The sequence below is a fragment of the Ceratotherium simum genome, chromosome 12, assembly GCF_057802395.1.
Source record: "Ceratotherium simum simum isolate JZ-2026a chromosome 12, ASM5780239v1, whole genome shotgun sequence".
NCBI lineage: Eukaryota > Metazoa > Chordata > Mammalia > Perissodactyla > Rhinocerotidae > Ceratotherium > Ceratotherium simum.
This window is the reverse complement of record NC_141911.1, coordinates 66,729,312-66,756,956: the sequence shown is the minus strand read 5'-3', so window position 1 is coordinate 66,756,956 and position 27,645 is coordinate 66,729,312. Positions and strand designations below refer to the sequence as shown.

At 39.7% G+C, this 27,645-nt stretch overlaps 1 protein-coding gene across 2 annotated transcripts in view; it reads left to right on the top strand.

Moving 5' to 3' along the window:
• The first annotated feature begins 18,281 nt into the window (after window positions 1-18,281).
• ANK2 (ankyrin 2) overlaps window positions 18,282-27,645 on the top strand; it is a 629,932-nt gene continuing 620,568 nt past the window's right edge. The window contains exon 1 of one of the 2 annotated variants that reach the window (XM_087437712.1): window positions 18,282-18,448. In XM_087437712.1, the coding sequence (XP_087293838.1) occupies window positions 18,377-18,448 (72 nt within the window). In that variant the 5' untranslated portion in view covers window positions 18,282-18,376. The remainder of the gene's footprint in view (window positions 18,449-27,645) is intronic. The other variant, XM_087437714.1, reaches the window with a different exon arrangement.

Sequence of the window (27,645 nt, the reverse complement as noted above, 5' to 3'; positions counted from 1 at the left end):
TGTATAATCTTTTTAACGTATTGTTGTATGCGATTTGCTAGTATTTTGTTGAGGATTTTCGCATCGATGTTCATCAGTGATATTGGCCTGTAATTTTCTTTTTTTGTGTTGTCCTTGTCTGGTTTTGGTATCAGGGTAATGTCAGCTTCGTAGAATGAGTTAGGGAGCTTTCCCCCGTCCTCAATTTTTTGGAAGAGTTTGAGAAGGATAGGTATTAAGTCTTCTTTGAATGTTTGGTAGAATTCACCAGGGAAGCCGTCTGGTCCTGGACTTTTATTTTTGGGGAGGTTTTTGATTACTGTTTCGATCTCCTTACTGGTGATTGTTTTATTCAAATTCTCTACTTCTTCTTGATCCAGTTTTGGAAGGTTGTATGATTCTAAGAATTTATCCATTTCTTCCAGATTGTCGAATTGGTTGGCATATAGCTTTTCATAGTATTCTCTTATAATCTTTTGTATTTCTGAGGTGTCTGTTGTAACCTCTCCTCTTTCATTTCTGATTTTACTTATTTGTGCCTTCTCTCTTTTTTTCTTGATGAGTCTCGCTAAAGGTTTGTCTATTTTGTTGATCTTTTCAAAGAACCAGGGCCGGCCCTGTGGCTTGGTGGTTAAGTGCGTGCGCTGCGATGCTGGCGGCCTGGGTTCGGGTCCCGGGTGCGCATCGAGGCACCACTTCTCTGTCCATCCTGGGGCCGAGTCCCACATGCAGCAACTAGAAGGGTGTGCAGCTATGACATACAGCTGTCTGCTGGGGCTTTGGGGGCAAAAAATAAAAAAATAAATAAAATCTTTAAAACAAAAAAAAAAAAGAACCAGCTCTTGGTTTTATTAATTTTTTCTATTGTTTTTTTGGTCTCTATTTCATTTATTTCTGCTCTGATTTTTATTATTTCCCTTCTTCTACTGATTTTGGGCTTTGTTTGTTCTTCTTTTTCCAGTTCCTTTAGGTGCATTGTTAGATTGTTTCTTTGAGATTTTTCTTGTTTGTTGAGATAGGCCTGTATCGCTATAAACTTCCCTCTTAGAACCGCTTTTGCTGTATCCCATAAATTCTGGCATGTCGTATTTTCATTTTCATTTGTCTCCAGGTATTCTTTGATTTCTTCTTTGATTTCTTCGTTAACCCAGTCGTTGTTCAGTAGCATTTTGTTTAATCTCCACGTATTTGTGGCTTTTCTGATTTTCTTCCTATAGTTGATTTCTAGTTTCATACCGTTGTGGTCAGAAAAGATGCTTGGTATTATTTCAATCTTCTTAAATTTATGGAGACTTGTTTTGTGGCCTAATATGTGATCAATCCTGGAGAATGTTCCATGTGCATTTGAAAAGAACGTGTATTCTTCGGTTTTTGGATGGAATGCTCTGTATATATCTACTAGATCCATCTGTTCTAGTGTGTCGTTTAAGGCCAATGTTTCCTTATTGATCTTCTGTTTGGATGATCTATCCGTTGGTGTAAGTGGAGTGTTAAAGTCCCCTACTATTATTGTGTTACTGTCTATTTCTGTTTTTATGTCTGTTAATAATTGCTTTATATATTTAGGTGCACCTACATTGGGTGCGTAGATATTTACAAGTGTTATATCCTCTTGTTGGATTGTTCCCTTGATCATTATGTAATGCCCTTCTTTGTCTCTTTTTACAGTTTTTGTTTTAAAGTCTATTTTGTCTGATATGAGTACTGCTACCCCAGCTTTCTTTTCATTGCCATTTGCGTGGAGTATCTTTTTCCATCCCTTCACTTTCAGTTTGTGAGTGTCTTTAGGTCTGAAGTGTGTCTCTTGTATGCAGCATATATATGGGTCTTGTTTTTTTATCCAGTCAGCCACCCTATGCCTTTTAATTGGAGCATTTAGTCCATTGACGTTTAAAGTAGCTATTGATAAGTATGTACTTACTGCCATTTTTTAACTTTTTTTTTTTTCCTCAGTGTTTTAGTAGTCCTTCTCTGTTCCTTACTTCTTCTGTACAGAATTGATGGTCACTTTAGATTGTATTTTTTTAAATCAGTAGAAAAATATTTGGAAGAATTAACCAAGATGTTAATAGGTCAGAGCCAGCTAGATGATAGTTTTTATTTTTCTCCCTGCTTATCTGTATTTTAACATTTTCTGTGATAATCCTACGTTATTTGCACAATGAAGAAAGCACACAGAAAGACGTTTGTTGAAGCAGAGAGTAGCTATGAGCATTGGCTCTGGTCAGGTGGCCTGCGTGTAGTCCAGCTGTACCATCATCTATGTAAGCTTCGGCAAGTTATCTTGCTTTTCTGAACCTCATTTCTCTCTTACAGGAGCCCTGAGGACTAAATAAGCTAATGAGCAAAATTTAATAATACTCTGTAAACATAATGGCTAACATTTATTGACCACTTACTATGTGCCAGCACTATTTTCATCCTTACACATATTAAATCTTTTAATCTCTAAAGCAATCTTTTAAGGTAGGTACTATTAGTACCTTTATTTATAGATGAGCACTTAGTAAAAGACACAATAAACATAATAATAATTATTACGATTATTTTAATTCTTCAGTTTGGGACTATATATTTTCATCAAGTCAAAAACAGAACCCTGATTACACAACAGAAATGTACACTAAACCATAATTAACCACAATCTTAACATACAGAGGCAATTGATATTTCTGGTCAACCTATTTACTGAGGGTGCGCCACGGAGGGAGTTGTCCCAAAGCCATTCCCACCTTGAAGCATATGATGCTGTAATTGAGATAATTGCTAGACAATTCAGGCGTGACTGAAACATTATAAATGTTGACCTAGTGGCTCAAATCCATCTGTTGTCCATGAGTAAAGTCGTCTATTATATTCAGAAATATATCAAGTTATACTCTAGGCCTTTCCTTTTCACACATTGTGGGTTAAGTAACTGTGTCATCTTCAAACTGTTAAAGCAAAAAGACTATCTCAGTGCCACAGGGGATCTCCACCTAGAATAGATTGGTATTGTATTTTCTAAACTCACTTCATTTAACGTATACTTTAGGAGGAAGCACAGGTGCGGGAAAGAGACACGTTGTTAGTGAACATAGAAGGAAAAAGACCAAAGGATCCCCACTTCACTGAGTTTGTGGTCCTACTATGTGCCCAGAGGCATTAAGGGCTTTATGCGGATTCAGCGCACAGTGGTGGTGTACCAGTGCTTCGGGCCAGACCACCTGGTTCTAACCCTGCCTCTAACTCTACCATGGTGATCTTGGGCAACTTGCTTAAACCAGCGCTGTCCCATAGAAGCAGAATATGAGACATAAGTAATTTAAGTTTTCTAGTAGCCCTGTTAAAGAAAGTTAAAGAAACAAGTGAAATTAATTTTTTTGTGTGTGTGAGGAAGATCAGCCCTGAGCTAACATCCATACTAATCCTCCTCTTCTTGCTGAGGAAGACCGGCCCTGAGCTAACATCTATTGCCAATCCTCCTCCTTTTTCTCCCCAAAGCCCCAGTAGATAGTTGTATGTCATAGTTGCACATCCTTCTAGTTGCTGTATGTGGGATGCGGCCTCAGCATGGACGGAGAAGCGGTGCCTCGTGTGCGCCGGGGATCCGAACCCGGGTCGCCAGTAGCGGAGCGCGCGCACTTAACCGCTAAGCCACGGGGCCGGCCCTAAGTGAAATTAATTTTAATAACATATTTAACTTAATCCAATATATAGAAAATATTATTTCAACATACAATCAGTGTAAACCAATATTAATGAGACAGTTTACATTCTTTTAATTTGTACTCAGTCTTTGAAATCCTATGTGTGCTTCACTCGTACATCTCAATTCAGACAAGCCACAACTCAAGTGCTCAGTTGTCGCATGTGCTGGTGGCTACCGTATTGAACGGTGCAGGCTTAAACTTCAGTTTTCTTATCTGTAAAATGTGCATAAAAACAGTACCTGTCTGGGGAGTGGGGGTGGGGGTGGGGGTGGGGAATGGATGAAGAGGGTCAAAAGGGACAAACTTCCAGTTATAAGATAAATAAGTCCTGGGGATGTAATGTACAGCATGGTGACTGTAGTTAATAATACTGTACTGTATATTTGAAAGTTGCTAAGAGAATAAATCTTAAAAGTTCTCATCACAAGAAAAAAACATTTTGTAACTATGTATAGTGATGGATGTTAACTAGACTTATTGTGGTGATCATTTCACAATATAAAAATATCGAATCATTATGTTGTACATCTGAAGCTAATATAGTGTTGTCAATTATAACTCAATAAAAAAAGATAACATAAAAAGAAAAATAAAAATAGTACCTGTCTCATGAGATTAAATGAGTTAATGGATATAAAATGCCTAGCACAGATTCAGAATTTAAAAAATAAAACTCTTTCCAAGAATGGCCTGGTGGTCTCTAGGGGAAGAGGAGCTTGTTGCCACTCAAATAGAGCAGAGGAGAGGAGATCTCACGACAGGAGGCTGAGCAAGGCTGTAAGCACAGTTAGCAAAGGCCACGAGGTTGAAAGAGGCACTGAGAGCATACATTTAAAAGGGATTACAAGATTTGTCCAGTAAAACGTCAATGATCTATCATTTTATTGAGACTTTAGCTTTCCTTCTCTAATTACTGGTATATACTCTGCCTGTCTTATTTTGGAGGAGTTCATTTCCGCTAGAGAAAATGCCAAATAAGCAACTGCTCTTAAATTATCTTTTTTTAAATTTTATTTTATTGTAGCAAATCCACTTAACATGAGAGCTACTATCTTAACAAATTTTTAAGTGTACAATACATTATTGTTGACTATTTAAATTATTATCTTAATCTATTCACAATTAACCCAGTAAGAAGAGTGTTTTTATCTCCATTTTTCAGGTTAGGGATTTTATAGATGAAATCAAGGGAGAGTAGCTAAGTTATCCAAAGGTGAACAAGGATTTGGGTCTGGGTTTATCTGTTTCCAAAGCTCATGTTCTTTTCATTTCACCATATACGGAAGAGCACCATAGACCTAAATCAATTGATTTTGTAATTAGTCTTTTCACAAGACCATATCTTACCACTATTTCCTAAATAGGTATATGTTCAAATATTAATTTCTTTTTTGGTGGATTTTAGTTTTTGAAATGGTACGAAATTTTGTACATTAATACCACTCCCATCCAGAGCCCAAAGAATCATGAAGTAAGGAAAGTATTCTGAGTAAGCAAAAATCGTTGTCATAAAGTCCAATGCGCTAGAGTTCATGACCACTCTCATAAGAGAGTCTCAGGACACCATTCTGAATCCATGTGTTTGTATTTTGCATACAGTTACAGCAGTTTTCATGATGTGTCTTCCAAACTCGTAACAGATCAGAACGGTTAGAAGAAGCACAACTGTCTCAGGTGGCCTATCAACAACAGTAATAAATAACAAGTGATTTCCTGTCAGCAAGGAAGGAAACAGAAAAATATAAAAGAAAACTTAAGTACCTCAAAGAATAGTAATAAGGAGCCATTTAGTAGGCTCAAACAGTCCTATTCTTTTTTCAGAAGTCAGGGAGGTTATAATACATCTTAGAAATTTTTCTACATAAAATGAATAAGATAAAAAGGTTTTTGGTGCTTTTAAGGAACACTGTCAGCTATCCCAAAAAATCTCCATCCATCCATCCATACATACATCCATACATCCATCCATCCATTCACTAGACACTGTATTCAAATTGAATCCAGTATCTAGGCAATTTACATTCAGGTGGGGAGGAGAGACACATAAACCATCACAGCATAGTGATCATATAGTATAATGCCTGGCACATAGTAGGCACTCAAATATTTGTTGAATGAATGAATGAGTATTGCAGGTAAAATGAGAGCATAAAACAGAGGAATTTAAACTAGAGTGATGTGGGAGCGGAGGTGGCAGAACCCAGAAGAGTGACCTTGAGCTGTGTTTTGTAGAAGGGAGGGAAGAGCATTTGGGTCGTAGAAAGCAGGAGGTGTGAAGGTAAGACAGTGGGAAATAGCAAGATCTATTCGAGACACTGTGTGCAGCGCAGTATGCAGCAGTGGTAGAGGATGAGGCGAGAGCCACAGGCAGAGGACAGAGTGTAAAGAGCTTTGTGCATTAATGTAAAGAGTTTGGATTTTTATCCTGAACACCGTGCAGAACCTTTGAAGGAGTGGAAGCAGAAGTGCCACCGGATTAGACTTTTGTTTTAGAAAGATCATTCTAGGGTAGATCACAGGATCCAAGTCGGAGAGACCGGTCAAGTAAGAAGTCCCTGCAGCAAAACAGGACAGAAAGCGGTGAGAGTCTGAGATAAGACTGCGGCAACTGCGAAGAGAAGGGACTGGCGGGAACAAGATGTTGTGGAGGGCATTTCATGACTGATGTGGGGAGGACTGGAGGAAGAGAGGAAGGAGATTAGGATATTGCCTGGATGTCTGGTTTTCACTGTGAGAAAGCAGAGAAGCAGCCGACGTCAGTTTTGGACAAGCTAAGTTTGAGATGACACTGGGCCTGCACAGTGGCCTCTAAAGATTGTTTTACCCTTGTCCTGGTCTTTCAGTGTTATTATTGTCCGTGTCCCCTTTTGCACAGTTAAAAAAAGGATGCATAGAAGGAAAGAAACTCTTTCAAGGACAAAAACTGAAACTTTGCTTGCATGTCAAATTGAAAAAAGTATTGAGATAGTTATCTTAAAGCTGACTAATATATAAAGCACTTTTAGCAGAAATAGGAAAATAAGTGTTTAGTTTTGGGGTCTAGACACTATATTCTTTGTCATTGAAATAAATTACTCTCCATTTTTCTCCTGTTCTTTATTTTTTTTATTTTTTTTTATTTATTTTCCCCCCAAAGCCCCAGTAGATAGTTGTATGTCACAGCTGCACATCCTTCTAGTTGCTGCATGTGGGACTCGGCCTCAGCATGGCCTGAGAAGCGGTGCGTCGGTGCGCGCCCGGGATCTGAACCGGGGCTGCCAGCAGCAGAGCAAGCACACTTAACCGCTAAGCCACGGAGCCAGCCCTTCTCTCCTGTTCTCTGGTCTGTTTTTACAAAGTCACATTCATGTGCCATCTGCGAACCAATGAAATTTGCTATTCAAATTTTCCTAGTTGCCTATGAATATCCTGCTCCTATTTACAGGTGCTTAGATCACATTTTTTGTTTTGTTTTGTTTTGTTTTGTTTTTTGTGAGGAAGATCAGCCCTGAACTAACATCCATGCTAATCCTCCTCTTCTTGCTGAGGAAGACCGGCTCTGAGCTAACATCTATTGCCAATCCTCCTCCTTTTTTTTCCCCAAAGCCCCAGTAGATAGTTGTATGTCACAGTTGCACATCCTTCCAGTTGCTGTATGTGGGATGCGGCCTCAGCATGGCCGGAGAAGCGGTGCGTCAGTGCGCGCCGGAATCCGAACTCCGGGCCGCCAGTAGCGGAGCGTGTGCACTTAACTGCTACGCCGCGGGGCTGGCCCTTAGATCACATTTTAATTGATAAAAAAACAAAAAGTGTCAAATGCACGTTTTTCCATCTATAAACCTGCATCTAACGTTATTTCCTCTGTTTATATTCCCTTCATTACCTCACCAAGAGCTAACATCTCTAAGGAAAGAAATTTTATATAACGGCAGAATTCTTATGTATTTGTACAGTTGTTTTCTATTTTAGTTTCCTCTTTTAGAGAAGTGCTTTTTGACAGAGTACTATTTCATATTTTCTGAATCACTTTATACAACTGTTTCAGCAGCTGCGAGGTTAATGTGTCTAATTTTGTAGTTTTCCTTGGTCTTTTACTTTGCAGTTTCCTAACTGCTCTGAATGGGCGATATTATTTTAATACACTAGGATACTACTTGTCCTTCAACAGGAAGTTGTTTCAAACACTAGAGCGAGCCCATAAAAGAGAACTTTACAACTTTGACCTACTCAGATGCTGATTTTCACGTTGGCTCTTCACGTACCAGGCATGCTGCCCTGGATGAACTGGAAAACATCCCAGTGAGAAGGTCAGAAATCTCCTGGAGGTTTCCTTCAACCTCAGATTACGGTTCTTGTCCCTTCAGGTCAAAGTAAATTGTGTTGACCAAATGATTAAACACATAACAGATGCAAAGGTATTTTCTAACTTTATACATTTTCTTTTCTTTTTTTTTTGCTGAGGAAGGTTGGCCCCTGGCTAACATCTGTGCTCATCTTCCTCTATTTTATATATGGGACGCCGCCACAGCATGGCTTGATGAGCAGTGCATAGGCCTGTGCCCGGGATCTGAAACTGGGAACCCTGGGCGCTGAAGCGGAGCAAGTGAACTCAACCACTACACCACTGGGCTGGCCCCCACTTTATACATTTTCTGTTGGAAAGACTGTCCTGAGTGTCACCCAGGAATATATTCATAAAGTTACCATTACACTCCTGACTCCATGGCTGGGCCAATGTTAATTTCATAATGCAATGCTTGACTTTTAGAGTCACTTATATTTGATTTCTTAAACTTTGTTGTGATAGAAGATGCTGTGATGTCAGATAACACTCTGTTGTTTACAGTATTAAGATTCTAACTTACACCTGTCCACAATAAAAAGGAATGAACCATTGACGCATGTAACAACCTGGATGAATCTCCAGCAAACTTCACTGAGCAAACACAAGTCCATCTCAAAAGGTCAACATACGTTATGATTCCATTTATATAACATTTTATATAATGACAACATTTTAGAAACAGAGGACGGAGTAGTGGCTGCCAGGGGTTAAGGAGGGGGTATTTATAAAAGGGCCACACAGGGATCCTTACGGTGTTGGAACTATTTAATATCTTGCCTGTGGTGTTGGACATATGAATCCACGTATGTGATAAAATTGTATAGAACTTAATACATGCACACACAAATGAGTACAAGTAACACTGGGGAAATCCGAATAAGATTGGTGGATTGTACCCATGTCAGTCTCCTGGCTGTGATATTACTACTGCTTTGTGAAATGTTACCATGGGGATAACTGGGCAAGGTGTACAAGGGAGCTTGCCTATTATTTCTTACAACTGCATGTGAATCTACAGTTATCTCAATAAAAACTTCAGTTTAATCAAAAATAATTGGCAATGGGCCGGCCCTGTGGCTTGGTGGTTAAGTGAGCGCGCTCCGCTGCTGGCGACCCGGGTTCGGATCCCGGGCTCACACCGACACGCTGCTTCTCCGGCCATGCTGAGGCCGCGTCCCACATACAGCAACTAGAAGGATGTGCAGCTATGACACACAACTATCTACTGGGGCTTTGGGGGGAAAAAATAAATAAATAAAATCTTTAAAAAAAAATAAAATAAAATAATTGGCAAGAATCTATAGTTGCATTATAATAGTATAGGCTCATCATATTGTGTTTTAACTATTATATATTTGTTAAATAAGTTGTTTATAGGTCTCATGTATTACATTAAAATTTAAAAATGAAGTAGATTTACATGTGCTGATATGGCAGCACGCTATAGTGTAAAGTGAAAAAAGGACCCTGTCAAGTAGTAAGTATAATACAATCCCCAAAATATGCTTATTATGTCTTTGCAGATATATGTGCTAAGAGTTCTGGAAGGACAAACAAGAAACAGTTTACAGTAGTTTACTTCTGGGCATGAGGAATGGGAGAGTGGAGGACTCATTTTTCACTTTATATACTTCTGTAATGTTTGTACATTGTTTACCATGAATATGTATTACCTTCATAGTTAAAATTTTACAAAAAATATTCCAGCTTAATAACTATTTAGAATCTTAAAATTTTGTGAAATATTGAGATATACTTGTCAATAAGAGAGTAAAAAACTCTGGAATAACTACAAGTAATAAGGTATCAAAAGTTGTCAACTAAAGACGAATGTGTTCTTCAAAACTTGTCTCTCTAGACTCCTTATTATTTTGAAGAAGCCAAAAATGACTAGAAAATGAGAAAAAGCAGTCGTTTACTTTTTAAAGAAGTTCTTATGTAAAAAAAAAATGCCCATTTCTGGTGACTTCTTCAAATCATCAAAAATCATCATTTATTTCAAGCCTACTATTCATGGAACAGGTGCTGGGTTCTGGGGATAAAGGTAGCACAAGACACAGCCCTGACTTCAAGATGTTAATGACATAGCTGTTGGGAAGTAGACTATATACATAAAAGATAGATAACTGTACAATAAGTATTATACATAAATATTATATATACACAAGTATTATATCGTTGCTACAGATAGTAAGTGCTAATAAATGATCACAGGATAAGGTAATTGCAGAAGTCTAGGGAAATCCAATAATACTTTGGCTAGAGGGCAGAAATAAATGTAGGGTTTTGTTTAAGAATGAGTAGACTGGTTCAGCTGAAAAAAAGTTTATGTAGAGAAAAGATAGCAAATAAAATTGGAGAGGAACAAAGGAGTCCTAATGTGAAGTCTTCAATGTCAGCTTCCAGACATTCAGTCTATATTTAATATGAAATAGATCTTGGATCAAGACCTATGTAAGCTAGAATACCTGAACTTCAGTCTACTGATTTGTTTTGTGTAGCTGAAACTCTTCTCCTTTTAGTTGATTAATTTTAAGATTGTTTTGGACCTTATGTATATTGGTTTCACATGTTTACTTGGGAAAGAGTCCAATTCTCTTTAGAGATTTATTATCCCTCTCAATTTTGTCTTCAAGTTGAAACCTTCAAGTTTAAACCTTAGTTAGGGTATAGTGTGGAAAGCAAGGTCTAGGGCCTTTAGATTACAAATCCCACCTAAAATGCCAATTATAGTGTAATAAAACTATCTTTCTCTTATGAATAAGATGAGTCCTTAGCTTCTTTCCGGTTACATATGGAGAAAGAGGAGGAGAAAATATAATTACAAACACTATGACCAGGTGGTATGCTGAGGATGATGACAAGGGACACTTGTATGCCATGGCCATTTCCCATTTACAATGTGCTGTCACATATATTTGATCCTCTGGAACGCAGCCCTTGATAAACATCAGAAGGGGTGGAGCGACAGCACATTAGTGGTAGACCCATGGCTTCCTAGGAAGTTGATTCAGTGTTTCACATGATCTAATGTGGTTACAAATTGAAGCATTCATTTCACGTTATTCATGGTCTTCAGTTCATTTGACCAACAGGAAAAAGCAAGTAGAGGGAAATCAAGGCTCTGAGTTAAAAAAGAAAAGAAAATCCTTCTTAGTCAGAGTCAGAAAACAGCTGTGAGTCTTAATAGAGCTCCAATGTAGTATAATTCAGCAGAAAGTGTTCGACGAGGGTGCTGGAAACAGCGCTTACCAGCCTTGTGACTTGGTCACAGATGTAAACTTCTCTGTTTCGTTTTTCTTATCTGTAACATAAACATAACACTGTCCTGCTGCTCCACATAGCAGTTGTTAAGATTAAATGTGAGTGATAGGTAAAAAAACCTATGAATGAAAGAGCAATTCTAAATGTGGAACTTCAGATTAACGAAAAATAATGCCTAACATTTCTTCACACTCACTGAGTTCCCAGACACAACAATAATGATTTATTTCCCATTTAGACCCCCACCCCCACCACACACACATAACAGAGGTAACTTGCCCACCATCACAGATTATAAGAGACAGAATCCAAACTCAAAGCCAAGTTTGTTACACCAAAATGCATATCTTTAGTTTTTGGACCTGCACAAATAGCTAAATTCTAGTAATGACTGTAATGAGTCTTTGTTATGAAATAGAAATTAGGAGCCAATTGGAGACATTTGAGAGGTTGGGGGCTCTGTGTTTTTTGAAGCTTGATTGAAGTGCTAATTAATGCATATTTTAAATATGTTTATTAACGTATATATGGTATGATGTATATAATACTAGTTGGGAAGTCTTGTGTATCTAAGAAAATATAAGATCATACAAATTTATGTGTAAATTTCTATTACTCTATAAGGAGTTATAATGTCTTCGAGGAAACAAAGCATACACCTTTGAAAAGTGTTGACTTTTCTGAGAATTGTTAAGAATTACGTGGTTATGTTTCTTTGCTTCATATTCAATACAGTGATCTCTTCAAATTATTTTATACAAACACACATACCTACACACCATACACACAGACACTCTCTCTCTCTCACACACACACACAGAGCGGTGGAACCTCAATGCAGTTAGGTAGCTGTGGTTATAGATTACGATTCAATATTGTTTCAAGTTGTACTTTTTTTTTGCTGAGGAAGATTTGTCCTGAGCTAACATCTGTGTCAATCTTCCTTTATGTTGTATGTGAGCTGCTACCACAGGATGGCTGCGGACAAGTGGTGTAGGTTAGCGCCCGGAGCAGAACCCTGGCGGCTGAAGCATAACGTGCTGAACTTAACCACTAGGCCATGGGGCAGGTCCTCAAGTACTTCTTTAAATAACAAGCTTTATTGAACACTTATTAAATGTAAAGAACTATGTTAGGCACTGGAAATTCAGAGAAAAATAAAACCCAGCCAGTCTTAACTCTCGAGAGCTCATAGTCTGGTTGGGGAGATAATTGTGTAGACAGAAAAATTACAGATGTGCAATTCTTTTTTTTTTTTTTTTTTTTGTGAGGAAGATCAGCCCTGAGCTAACATCTGCCAATCCTTCTCTTTTTTTGCTGAGGAAGACTGGCCCTGGGCTAACATCCATGTCCATCTTCCTCCACTTTATATGGGACACCGCCACAGCATGGCTTGACAAGTGGTGCATCGGTGCGCGCTGGGGATCCGAACCAGTGAACCCCAGGCTGCTGCAGCAGATCGCGTGCACTTAACCACTTGTGCCACTAGGCCGGCCCCCAGATGTGCAATTCTTAAAATTTAACTAGGGAAAAATTACTTTTGGAGCACCAAGAACAAAACCCTGGTCTATCGGAGGGAGTCAGGAAAGGCTTTCTCTTGATCTAGGTCTTGCAGATGCACAGATGTTGTTAGCCAGGTGAAGGACAGAGGTGAGGGCACTCTGGGCAGATGAAACCCAGCATGTGTGAGGCCACAGTCTCATGCAAGGGTGGCTTTCAAGGACAGGAGAGTGGCAGGAACAGAGTGTGAGTGAGGAGCAGAAGAAAACAGCCTCAAAAGACCAGTTGTAGAAAAGACTGAGAAGGGCACTAAAGGAAAAAAAATAAATAAATAACTTGAAACAATTTTATTATGAAAACTGCTATACCTGAAATATTTGCCTAAACTACTATTTGAAAGGCTGAACAGCATTCCATTATACATCCCAATATGTGGAAGTTCCATAACTCATGTACTCAGTTCCCTCTTTTAGAATATTTAGGTGATTTCCAGGTTGTTGTTATTGGTTGTTCACGGTTATTATAAAGAATACTGCAATGAAAAATCATTGCTCATGTTCGTGATTATTTTCTAAGTCAAAGATTATATACATTTTTAAGGCTTCTTTGTACAGAGTGACGAAATACCCTTCAGAGAGTTTGTACCAATTTACATCTCCATCAACAATGAGTATTCTTTCTGAAGCTCTGGGGGAATTTTCATTACTTAAAATCTCTTCTGTGCCAATTGCATAAGTGAAAATAGGATTTTGTCATTTGAATTTGCATTTCTTTTATATCTAATGAGGCTAAACATTTTTTTCAGCTGCTCATTGGAAATCACTATTCTTTTGTGAGTTTTCCTGAAACCCCTCTTCCCTTTTAACAAGGTGCACGTCTTGGCTATATATTAAGGATATTGACTCTGTCCATAAAAAGTATATAAACACTTTTTCTTTGAGTCATTTGAATTTTAATTTTTTTCTCTTCATACACACAAATATATGCACATACCTATGTATATTATACGTTTCATACCCAAGTTATAATAATGAGTTTTAATATAGAGAAGTTTTATACTTTCAGGTAGAATAATCTATCAATCTTCCTTTCTTATTCTTTTATAGCTATTATTCTTAGGAACATCTTCCTCAACACAATAAGTATATTAATATTAAGAAAGGCTTTAACTTCAAAGTGAAGGGAAGTAGATTTTATCCTGAGGGCAGTAGAAAGCCATCAGGCTTTTGAAACAGGAGAATTTTTTTTAAGGAAGATACTCTGGCTAAATTATGCGGGATGTTCCAGAAAAGAAACAGCTCTGCACGGCCATTATTAAGAATCTACAACAATATACTAAGAGTAGCTGAAAGCCTGGACTAAAGCCATGGATATGGAGCAAAAGAAATAGGACATTACCACACTAGAATTCACAGGGTTTGGAGAGATTATGGAGTGTGAGAGATGTAGAGAGGTCTAGACTGACACTAAAGTTCCCAGTTTGAGTGACTTGGTTGGTGCTGAGAATTTTCATCCAGATTAGGAATGAAGAGGTTAGAGCAGGTTTTGAGTATTTGTGTATATGGATGAACAGATGGGATGGGTAAAGTAAGGGAGATGTATTGTATATTGAGTATCTTATATTCTAGGGACTTGATCTAACCCACTGGAGCTAGCTAACACTTTCCTGGAGCACTATTCACTGTTGTGGCAAGTGACAAGTGACACCAGAATTTATGAAAGTAAAAATGGGAATATTTTCCTTCTTACAAAATTACATTATGTATCTATTCATATCTATCAATCTCAATATCTACCTCTACTTTTTTACCTATCTGTCTACTTAAAACCTCAGCATTATTTATTGATATGTTCGTTTTTGGTTAATTTGAAGTAAGCACCTGAGCCACTAGAGACTGAAGAGGCTGATTTGGATTTCTGTGTGTCTAGTCGTGATAAGAACAGCAGGGAGCTGTAGCAGCATTACTGTCACTTACTTGCCTCGCTAAATTCCCCTGGATTCTCTGATATGAAATAAAGGGTTTCTTTTTTAATCACCTTTATCCTCAGCCTCCTATTGTTAGGTAGTTGTCATTACATAAATAAACAGTAATAACCACACTGTTGAGTGTTTATAATGTTTACATACATTGCCTCATTTAACAGTCACAACAATCCTGTAAAGTCAGTACTATTATTATTTCCATTTCACAGATAAGAAAACTAAAATATAGAAATGTTAATTAACTAGGATCTCAAGGTAGTAACAGACTTCAGTTCACCATCCTAACCAGCATGCTACACTGCCACCATCAAAAATGTTACATTGGATGACTTGAGGGAATCCTTGCAAAGGAAGAAAATAGTTTTTATGACATAGCTTCATAAAGAGTTTTTCATATTTGAACATGAATATAATTCCTATCCACACATTTGAGAACCTGCAGTATGTATAGTGTTTCAGTTATAGCATAGAGTTTGAGTTTTAAGACTTGCACTAGAGTTCAATCACAGCTCTCCAGTTTTCTAAGTAACCTTGACAAAGATATTTAATTCATTTAACAAATATTTATTGAACAGCAATGTGTCAGCTGTTCAAGCTGCAGGAGGTTCTAGGTGTTTAAGACAATGAACAAAACCATGCCTCTGTCCTCATGGAACTTACCCTCCAATGACACTAAACCAACAAGTAAATACACAAACTCTGTCAGACAGTGATAAGTGTACAGGAGGGATATACCTCAAGGTCAGGTGAGGAGGGAGGAGGGAGTGTCATTTTGTAGGATATATTAATATGTTTTCTAGGGGTGGTGTAACAAAGTACCACAAACTGAGTGGCTTCAACAATGGAAATCTATCCTCTCCCAATTCTGGAGGCTAGAAATCCGAGGTCAATGTAGGCAGGGTTGGGTCCTTCTGAGGGCTGAGGGATAATTTGCTCTATGCCACTTTCCCAGCTGCTGGTAGTTTGCTGGCAAACTTTGGCGTTCCTTGGTTTGTAGACTCATCATCCCAGTCTCTGCCTTCATGTTCACGTGGCGTTCTCCCTGTGTGTGTGTCTATGTTCGTGTTTCCTCCTTTTATAAGGACACCAGTCATATTGGCCTGGGGGCCCACCCTACTCCACTATGACCTCATCTTAACTAATTGCATCTGCAACCACTCTATTTCCAAATATTCTGAGGTATTGGCGGTTAGGACTCAACATATGAATTTTGGGGGACATAATTCATCCCATAACATAGGGTAATCTGGGAGGCCTCACTGATAAAGTGATATTGGCAGAGAGCCCTGAAGGAAGTGAGAGAATGATCCATGCAGATGTCTGGGGGATGAGTGGTCCAGGTGCAAGGGACCTGACACCAGAGGAGGCCTGGAATGCTCAAGAAGTAGAAACAAGGTCAGTGTGGCTATGGGGAGAGAGCTGATGGGATGGCTGGAAACAAGATTAGAGGGGTGGTGGGCAGGAGTGGACCATGGATTACACAGACTTTATCCTACACTGAAAGATCGAAGGGCCTTGGCTCTGACTCTGAGTGAGATGGGAAGACACAGGAGGCCTTTGAGCACTGCACTGGCTAGTCTCTGTTGCAAGTCGACCGTGAGGAGCAAGGGTGGAGGAAGGAAGGCAGGCTGGTTAGAGACTCCGGCTATCAGGGAGGTGAGAGGTGATGGCGGCTTGGACTTGAGACATTGTAGTAGAAATACAGAAGTGGTTGGATTCTGTATGAAGGATTTGTTGTTAGATCAAATGTGGGTCATGAGAGCAAGTAAGGAATTAAGAATATCTCTGAGGTTTTTGTCCTGAGCATCCAAAAGACAGGAAAAGCTATATCAGAGCAGTTAATTTGGCAGAGGAAAATAAAAAGGAGTCCAGTTTTGCACATGGTAAGTTTGAAACTCCTAGATATCCAGATAAAGGTGGAGGCAGTTGGTAATAGGAGCTTGAACTTAATGGGGAGACTGGGGATGGAGACATACGTTTGGGAATATATATCAGAATCTAGATTCTATTTAAGGCCATGGAACTGTATGAGATCAACAACGGAGTGAGTATAGATAGAGAAGAAAAGGAGGTCCAGGGCTGAACTCTTTGACTTTCCAAAGTATAGAGGTCTAGAAGGCAAGGAAGAACCAGTAGAGGAGACTGAGGAGAAGCAACCGGCAAGGTAAGATGATTGAGAAAGAATGGTGTCCAGAAGCCAAGGGAAGACATTTTTCAAGAAGGAGGGAGTGATTTAAAAAAACAATAATAACGTTTAGAGGTCAAGCCAAATGAGAACTGAGAGCTGATCCTTGGATTTACCAACATGGGGGTCACTGGGAACCTGGTGAGGAGAAAGCTTGAGTGGAGTGGGTCCAATGGACAATGTGAGGAGAGGCGTGGGAGCTACTGGAACATTGTGGAAGATCTTGCTGAAAAGAGATGTAGAGAACTAGAACTTTGGTTGGGGGAGGGGTGTGGGGGGTGTCTGTGGTAGAGGTAAGTTTATTTGTTTTTTAAAGGTGGGAGTATGTTTGTGTGGAGATCCATAAGAAAGGGAAAACTCATGAATGAGAGGGAACAATTAATCTCTTGAGGGTCGTCTTTTTATCTGTAAAAAGCCATAATTCCCACCTCAGTGGGGCAGCTGAACCACTGAAGGGAATTGATGATCAGGTCTTGGAAAGGGGTTTGCACTCGGTCACTGGTAGCTCTAACTATACCCCCGAGAAACAGTGACGGGAACAAGGCTGGCCCCTGTGCGGGTTCACCAACCCTGCCGCAAGTTCTCGCACAGAAAGGTCCGCAAACCCTGGCCTGTCTTCTAGGTTCTTCACAGGGCTGCAGAAGACGTGCTCTCCGCCCTAGTGAGGATGGGCGGTCACCACCCTGGACCGTAGCCGGAAGATGCTTTCTCCTAGTGAAGGAAGCGAGAAGGGAGAAGCTGGATCTTAGAAAGGAGGGAAACGCCCGAAGGGTGAAAGACACCGCTTAAGGCGCTTCGTTCCCCAGTCCTCATCTGACACGAGTCAAAGTCTCAGCGGCATCTCACGCCGCGTTCACCCCATAAGTTAATTCCCCCTTATCAGTAGGGAGTGGCTGGCAGAACAAAGAATGTGTGCCGGCGGAGGCCAGCGTGGGAGGGTGCCTGTCACTACGCGTGGGGACGACGCGCGTGAACAGGAATGTGTGCGGCGTGGATGGGGACAGCCGGGTGGCGCGGGGACGGCGGGCGCGCCCGCGGGAGCCCGCGCGTCCCCACCCCGGAGCCGGCGGGCGGCGTGCGCGGAGCCGGGCTGCTGGGAGCTGTCCATGAGCTCATCGCTCTCCCGGCGGCGGCGAGCGCAGCAGCTCGGCTCCCCGGGCGCCGCTAGACCGAGCCCGGGCGCCCGCACTCGCGGACACGCGCCGGGAAGGGGCAGCCGCCAGCAGCCCAGCCCGCGGCCAAGGTCGCGCCCGCCCCCGCCCGCCGCGGCCCCGAGCCGCCCCGCCCGGAGCTAGGTGGGCGCGGCAGGCGAGCGCTCCGGCCGGGACTGCGGGCGGCCAGCCCTCGCTGTCTGCGCCGACGAGCCGGCGGGGCCGCGGGCCGCAGGCCGGGGCAGGAGACGCGGGAGCCCCGGCCAGACAGGAGGAAGAAGCCGGCGCCCCGGGAAGATGGCTTCTCCCACCTCCTCGGCCCCGGAGGGCGGGGCCTGCACCCCGCCGAACCCTCCGCGGATTCGTCAGGTGGGTGCCCAAGGTGGGGAGGGGCGCTGCGCCCCGCCGGCCTCCTGCCCGAGGACCCGGACCTCGCCCCCAGGCGGAGCTGGCCGCGGGGCAGCGCTGGCACAGCCTCGCTTGGCCGCATCGCCTGGCCCAGGACCACTCTCTGAATCTCTTTTTCTCAAGCTCACTTCACACACAGACACAGAAACACGCACACACGCACAAATACACACACACCCTAGAAAAACACGTCTTCCAAAACCAGACGTGTAACTTCTGCACACACACACACTCCCCCCCCCTTAAACGCATCCCCCTACCGCGCACAGAGGCACACGCCCAGCTGTCACATGACCCACTGCGGAGCTGCACCATTAGAAGTAACCTGTGGTGCCCGGGGGGCGGGGGGGGGGGGAGATGCACCCCAGACCCAAATCCCCTGAGGACCTTGAGAGGGACTGCTGGAGGCGTTCACCTCCCAGCCCTAGGAGAGAAGGAAGCTTGTCTAGAGGTTTCTTACCAGTTCTCAACTTCCAGGCAGAGCTACACCCAACAACTGCAGCCCTGTTGAGACATGGAGTACTAGAAACATGTGTTGCCGCTCTCCGACGTCTGCAGAGACGCAGTTATCCCCAACACTGCAAGGGGGAATGCACATTTCTCTGGCTGGTTGAATAAGCCCTGTTTTCTGTTTGTATGGTAATATTAAAACAAGGGAGTACTCCATCTGGTTGTGATCTGTGATTTGGTATCTAAGAGTTTTGGGGATTTTTTTCTGCTACCGTTGCCAGGAACTCCAGCATTAGCGCTTGGGTTGTTGCGGTAGTAACGCGAGTGTCAGCCTGCCCTGTTCAGGGTGGTGAAGCAGTGTGAGAATATGATCGCTGGTTGCAGGAGGGCAACCTCTTTACCAAAGAGAAATAGAGTAAACTGGTTGATGGAGTCTGTCTTTGCAGGAAGATAATACCCAACAGAATGGTCTTTTTTCAGGGCTATGTGGAAATTTTGAAGAATAACAGGAGCTTCAGAATTTGGGAAAACATGACAGTAAAATTTGGTTGACATTTGACAAGGTCTTTGCCACATTTAGATTTTGATATGTATAGGTGGTGTTATTTTAGGGGCAACCTTTGTTTATGTGCATTTTTTATACAGTGACTAAAATTTAATGTGTACTTTTTTTTTTTTTATGGCAGTCTGTGTCCCAAAGAAACTGTCAGGGTTTCAAATCCTTATGGAATGCAGGACTCTAATTTTATGACAATACGTTTTTAATTGCATTTGGAGCTATTTTTTCTTCTTGCAGAATTATGGTAGCAGGCATCATTACATCTGTATTTGTGATATTTATTTATGCATCTAAGAATAAAGGTGAAATTAGTGCTATTTGCAATATGAGAGAAATCATATCCTAGGCAAAAAATCATTTTTATATCAATTTGGCTCAATATTTACGTATGTATATATATTTATGCAAGCATTGAGGAAGTAAAATATGTTAATTTAAATAGAATATATGCACTCACAAAAATCTCTATGAAATCTCATTCCATATTTAGAATACTTCTATTGATATAAGAAATAGTATGTAAGAAAATATTTACTAGAAAAAATTTGCATGAAAGGTCATTATTATTTTGCAGAGTAGATACTCTGCCTCGAGGACCACATAATTGGAAGCTGTGTGAATGATATAATGCCGAGACATTCAAGTAACTGACTGGTGTCCTCTGTTCAGACTTTCATTTATGTGACCTTACAGAAGCACTCTTTTAGTGATTGGTGCATTAATTTGCATAGGATGTGGAAATAGGTTGCTGGAATTATTGGTCACTCCAGTCTACCTGATTCATTCAGGCAGGTGGAACAGAAGTGCTGACAACCTCTGCAGCAGCCCTGTTTGCCTGCCAGTGATTTTGAGCAAATTAGAAACAAAAAAAACAAAAGTGATAACAGTATTTTCCTGTAAAGTGGCGAAATGTTTTAGGCCTCAGTCCCAGTGTATTTTAACTGTATCACTGTTCGCCAGAGATGTTTCTCCTTGTTCTTTAATAGTTCTTTTTCAAATCAATTCTGGATGGAATCAGAATTGAATTAACATAGAATTGTTTTCCTCTTTCTAAACCATGGTTGAGAAAAAGTATAATTGAAAAAGGATGGAAGTCCAAAGGACTGAAATATTTTAATTAAAGACATTACATGGATTTTAGCAACAGATAAATTTATTGGTCATAATTTTAATTATATAGTGGAAATTTAGAAATAAAACTATTATAGAAAGAGTTTTGGTAAATATAAATACAACTGGTAAATTTAACCGCTAATTCAATGAAAATATGCTATTTGAAGATTCATTTATTCAAGAAATCTATTCAGCATAAAAAGTAATGTTTCATGCCCTAGAGATAAAGAAATAAAGAGGGCAAAAATCTTATCCATGAGCAAGTGTAGGTACCTTTAACGAAGACAAGCATTAAAGCATTTGAAATTTGAATTGCTTATGGGGTGCTTTCCGCATTATTTTTAAAAAATATTTATTTCTCAGCTTTTTGTTTTGATCATTTCTGTAATAATGAGCCTAAATAATACCTAAGTTTGCATATATCTAAAAAGTCACCGTATGACTGAATTCGTGTTTGCATCCATCTGATGTATTTCTGTTCTCTTTTAGTTATTTAATATGTTATTAAAATTACATATCAGAAACTATATATATTATTTTTACAATCTGATCTTTTGGACAAAGATTTTTTTTTTAACCTTTTGGAAAATGCTGATACAGCACGAAATAGCTAAAGTAGTCCAATGCCTTTACATAGTGTAGTTAAAATCTAAGTTTCCAAAAATGAGAAGGTAAAAGGAAAATGACCTTCAACTTCATTCTGTCATGTTAAGGGAGAGAAAAATTTATCAGTGTACTCCTTCTGCTGAGGCTCCTAAATAATGGATATTTAATTTTTTTCCTCTTTTAAGAAAATGGTTATCTTTTCTTTATTTTATATACAAGATAAGTAAGGACAGAAATTTCCCCTACTTTTTTACCCATCTAAGTCAAATTATTTACCAAACTAGAAAGATGAATTTCCTGAATTTCATCCTGTGTTCATTCTTTATTCATTTTCTGACTTCGTAAAAGAAAGGGGCCGCCCAGGTGGCATAGCGGCTGAGCGCTCGCGCTCTGCTGTGGCTGCCCGAATGTTCGCAGGTTCGGATCCGGGCGTGCACCACTGCACCGTTTATCAAGCCATGCTGTGGGGGCGTCCCAGATAAAGCAGAGGAAGATGGGCACGGATGTTAGCCCAGGACCAATCTTCCTCAGCAAAAAGAGGAAGATTGGCATCGGATGTTAGCTCAGGGCTGATCTTCCTCACAAAAAAAAAAAAAAAAAAAAGGGAGTGAAGAAAAAAAGAAATAAACACACTTAAAAAAAAAAGAAAAGATTAAGAAAGGGTAGTTTTGCAACTAAGTTTTAAATAGTTTGTCTACATATATCATGTACATGGCAAGACCCATATAATTCCTCTGGCCATTGCCAGAGAATTTAAATCAATTAATGAAATGAATATTGAGATCTTGAGGTTAAGACACTTTGCTGGCATCTTTCTGGGCCTTACTGTCTTTCTGATGAGCTCCGATGGGCGTTTCCAAGGCATTGATTGCTTTGAAGTTGGAGAGCTATAAGACATCCTGTATAATTGGTGCCAGTAAAATTTAGTGTCTATTTCTTGTTTCATCCTTCCCCAAGATCTGTGAGTATTGTTGTAATTTCATTTATGGCCGTAAACCAGTGTTCCTTCTTTGTTTGCTGTAGGAACTGGAGACCTCCCATATGGTAATAACGAAATATTTACATTGAGGCAGTCATGAGGCTAAGCTAGGTACAATTTTTCACAACAGTCCTACAGAGGAGATATTGTTATTCCCGTTTTCCAGATGAGAAACATGGGTTTAGAGAAACTAAGCTACATACTCAAGATCATAGCTAGTAAATTGCAACTCAGGGATTTAAAACTTGATCTTGATGCCTTATTTCCCAATCACTGTTATTTATTGTCTTCCCATTTTAATTTTCAGACATTGTGACTGTTGAGGGAGCTCCTCTTAGCACCTCTGCTACTAGGAGCTATCTGTGACCATTCTCATGGAATTTTCCTTTAGGTTACCTTGAAATTAACTGTAGGATTTACAGCAGAGTTGAGATCATTTTCATTCCTCTAATTCATCAAATGAGAATAACTTGAATTCCACTTTCACTCCTGTATTCTCTGAGAGAGCCTTTCTTTGGTGTCATGCTTGCTGAGAAGAGAGACTAAAGCCCTCATTGAGCTTTTGCTTCCCCTGAGAGCTCCTCAGTTATTCCTGCTGTTTCCATGATGATCCTGAGGAAAATAATTCTGAGAATGAGTTGGGTTAATGGAAAGTTGTCTTGAACAGGCATAAATAAATAAATAACAGGCTTACATTTTCACGTTTTTCAGTTTCTTCTAATAATTCCATTCTTTGTTTGTGCTCGTCAAGGTAAGTTATATTTTGAATTTTCATGTTATGCAAAGAATTTAAGTTACAAAAGAGGATAATTTCCTTTAGACAGTGAAGGGGTGGGAGAAAGGCAATAAATGAACATAGTGATGCATTCATATAATTGGCTTTGATTTTTAAAATGTGCTTTTTAATTTACATACAGTAAAATTTACTTTTTATGTAGTTTAATGACTTTTGAGAAATACTTAGAGTAGTGCATCCACCACCACAATCTGGCTACAGAACAATTCTATATCCCTGAAACATTCCCTTGTGCTGATTCCACTGCTCAAACAAATCTTCCCACCTCCAACCTCTGGCAGCTGCTGAGTAGTCCTCTGCCCCTACGGTTTTACCTTTTCCAGAATGTCATATAAATGACATCATCTAGAATGTAACCTTTTGAAATGGACTTTTTTTCCCTCAGCATAATATCCTTAATATCCATCTAACTTCTTGTGTGCATCAATATTTTGTTCCTGTTTATTACAGAGTAGTGTTCCATTGTATGGGTGTACCATGTTTAGCTATTCAGATGAAGAACCTTTGGGTTGTTTCCAGGTTGTGGCAATTATGAATCAAGTTGCTATTAAACATTTGTGTACAGGTTTTGTGTGAACATAAGTTTTTATTTCTCTTGGGAGTCTACCTAGGAATAGGATTGTTAGATCATATGTGAAACTTCTAAACTATTTTCCAAAGTGAGTGTACTGTTTTTGCATTCCTTCCAACGATGCATGAGAGTTCCTGTTGCTCCACATTCTTGCTGACATTTGGTATTGTCATTTTTTTTGTTTTAGCCATTCTAATAAGTGTACAGAAGTATCTCATTATGATTTTAATTTGTATTTCCCTAATGACTAATAATGTTGAACACTCTTCATGTGTTTATTTGCCATCCTTACCTTTTCCTTGTTGAAGTGTCAAAGTATTTTGGTTCATCTTTTTCTTTCTTTTTTTTTTTTGTGAGGAAGATGTTAGCTCTGAGCTAACATCTGTGCCCATATTCCTCTATTTTGTATATGGGATGCTGCCATAGCATGGCTTGATGAGTGGTTCGTAGGTCCGAGCTTGGGATCTGAACCTGTGAACCACCCTGGGCCGCCAAAGTGGAGTGTGTTAACTTAACCACTATGCCACTGGGCCAGCCCCTCTGTCTTTTAAATTGAGTTGTTGTTTTCTTATTGTTGAGTTTATTTTATTTTTTTGTGAGGAAGATTGGCCCTGAGCTAACATCTGTTGCCAATCCTCCTCTTTTTGTTTGAGGAAGATTGTCGCTGAGCTAACATCTATGCCAGTCTTCCTCAACTTTATATATGGGATGCCACCGAAGTGTGGCTTGATGAGTGGTGTGTAGGTCTGTGCCCACGCGCTGAAGGGGAGCTCGTGAACTTAACCACTACACCATTGGGCCGGCCCCATTATTCTTAAGTTTACAAAGTTATTTATGTATTCTGGATACAAGTTCTTTGTTAGATATATGATTTGAAAATATTTTCTCTTAGTCTGTTCTTTGTCTTTTCATTTCTTTATAGTGTCTTTCTCAGAGCAAAGGTTTTCAATTTTGATGAAGTCCAATTTTCAGTGTTGTCAGCTAAGGGTTGTGCTTTTATTGTAACTAAAAACTCTTTCCTTAACTCAAAGTCACGAAGATTTTCTCCCATATTTTCTTTTAAAATGTTTATAGTTTTAACATTTTACATTTAAATCTGTCATCCAAGTTTCTTTTTTTTTTTTTTTTTGCATATGGATGTCCAGTTGTTCCAGCACCATTTGTTGAAAAGACTATGCTTTATCTATTAAATTGCCTTTGCATCTTTGTAAAAAATTAATTGACATATTGGCATGAGTCCATTTCTGGACTCTGTCTTCTGGATTTATGTATTTTGAGTTTTTCAGATTTTAGAAAAAAGTATATATCATGTAATTTTTAGAAAATCTTAATGACATTAATATGCTTTTGGCTTTGTTTTTTAAAATGTTGTTTAAACAGTTTCCAATCTAAACATCATATGAAGGTACAAGGCAAGTCCTCATGTCTTGGGGAGAAGCTGTTTATGAAAGTGAAATGCATACAATAAAACTATATCCAGAAAACAAATGGAAAATTGACAAGATAATGTGTCACATTGTGTACCCTGCTTGATGAATACAGAGGGTTTCCAGAGGCTTTAAGAAGACAGTTTCTAAATCAGCTATGTTGAATATGGGCAATGAGATGATAAATAAATAGGGACTTTAAGCTTCATTCACTACAGGCTTTGGAGAAGATTAGCATTTCATGTTTTTATGAAGAGTTATTATATGAGTAGATTTTGGTATATTAAGGAGCTAATTATCTGTTCCTAGTGACACATACAGCCTTGAGTTCAATAGTCTGTAAACCTAGCTTTTATTGCAAGGATATATAAATAAAGTTTCAGTTAGCTATTGCTGCATAATAAACCTCAAAGATAGTGGTTTCAAACAACAATAAACATGTGTTTTGCTCATTAATCTGCAATTTGAGCAGGGCCTGATGACGACATTGGGAATCAGCCGGGGTCCTGGAAGGCTAGAGGTGACTCTAGGGCTGGGGCAGGAATCCCCTACGGTTTGCTCACATATGTCAGGTGGCCAGTGCTGGCTGGGTCTGTGGGCTGGAACACCTATACCAGTCCTCTCCATGTGGGTGCTTGCCTTTGTTGCAGCATGGTGACTGGGTTCTAAGAGTGAGTCCCAAGAAAGCACAGCAGAAGTAAATGACATCTCTATGACCTAGCCTTGGAAATCACGTAGGGTCACTTTTGCTGTATTCTGTTGGTTGAGGCAATCACAGAGGTTCACCCAGATTCAAGGGGAGGGGGCATAGACCCCACTCATCTATGAGAGGGGTGAACATCACTATTGCATTGTTAAGAATGGAATGTGGCATGGCATATTGGCCACCTTTGAAAATACGATCTACCACAGAGCATGAGAACTCAGTCAACACAAAGTAAGCTGGAACGCTGAGCACGTGATTTTTGTCGTTGGATCAAGAGGTAACACAGAGATGACAAGAACTAGTTAAATAAGCATTTCAGAGGAAATACTTGCCCTCTTAAATCTTCATAAATCACTATATGCAAACACGGTTCTTTTGCCTTTTGCCTGACTTTCAGTTGCTTGAGAGTCCTGGCCTCAGGTTCTGCCCTTAGAGTTTGGAGGGTGTTCCACAGTACCACCCTTAGACACAAGCAGAAGAGGCCCTGGGCTCTAGGGCCTCCCACTCTGGGCCTCCTCTGACCACACTCTTTGCCACTGAGTGAGGACGGCACAGGGCCGGGGGACTTGCTCACATTGGGCCAGCACTTCGTCTTCCGAGCTATGCTCTGGGTGGTCAGGACCCAGGATTTCCTGCCCAGCGACTTCAGTTGGCTTCCTGTGCTGGCTTCCTTTCCTCCTCATCTGTTCTCCAGAGGTCAGACTGTGAGACCAGTGGGTGCACCCCTGACTCCAGGATGCCTGTATGTGAAGGGTGTAGACAGACCTTGACAGTGAAGGTGGGGTATCCACATGTCTTGTGCAAAGTCTGGTTTAGTCTTAGTCACTTACTAGGCATGTGACCTTAGGCAAGCTACTTAACCTGTTTGTGCCTAGTTTCTTCACTTATGAAATGGAGACCATAGCAGTATCCATTGCATAAAGTTAGTTTAAGGATTAAATAATATAAGGCACACAACGTATTTTGCTCAATGCCTGGCACTTGATAAATACTAAATAATTTTAGCTCTTGTTATTATATGATAAATGCTTAATAAATGCCAGACTCTTCCCTTTCCCAAAGATAGCACTAGAAGGAGAGACAATCATTTTCCTGAGGAGTAGATGTAGAAGTCAGAAATCAGGCTCGTCCACTTGCCCTGGGTGCTATTTGAGTAATTCTGAGTAAATAAATTATTTAATCTTGCTAAGCCTTAGTTTTGTAATCTATAAAATGTGAATAATTGTCATTCTGTCTCATAGGGCCATTATTAAACTCTAATGACATGATATTTGTGCAAGTACTTTCTAAACAATAAAATATTATAGATGCATACTTTGTTGTGAAAAACTATATAATTTTGATTTGAATTATTTGTGTCCTAAGCATCTTGGTTATCTAACTGAACATTATTCTAACAGTTTATAAATATAATTTTATTGTATTTTTTTTTAATTGAATAAGTCGTACAAGAATGTGGTAATAACTTCATGCATTTACAGATGGATATATATGAAAAGTAAATCTTACTCCAGACTCAAATTCTGCAATCTCCTACCCCTAAAGCAACCTCTTCTTATGTATTCCGTCTAGAAATATCATGTGTTTATAGAAAAATTCGTCTGTGTACATACCCCTTTCCCTTGTGTTTACATAAATGGGAGCTACTATACACATTGCTTTATACTCTGCTTCTTTCATAAAAATTTGTTCTGGTCATCATTCCATTTTGGTACACACATTTCATTTTTTATTTGGTTGCATATTATTTTATTAAATGCATGTATCATAATTCACTTCACTCTCTTTATGAATAGACATTTAGGTTGTTTCCAGTCTTTTGCTACAGTGAACATCTTGTATATTTGTATTTAAGAATATATGTGGGTATATATGGGTCTATGAACACAAGTATTGATAGATAAATTCCCAAAAGTAAAATTGTTGGATCAAAAGCTACTTTTTACTCCCT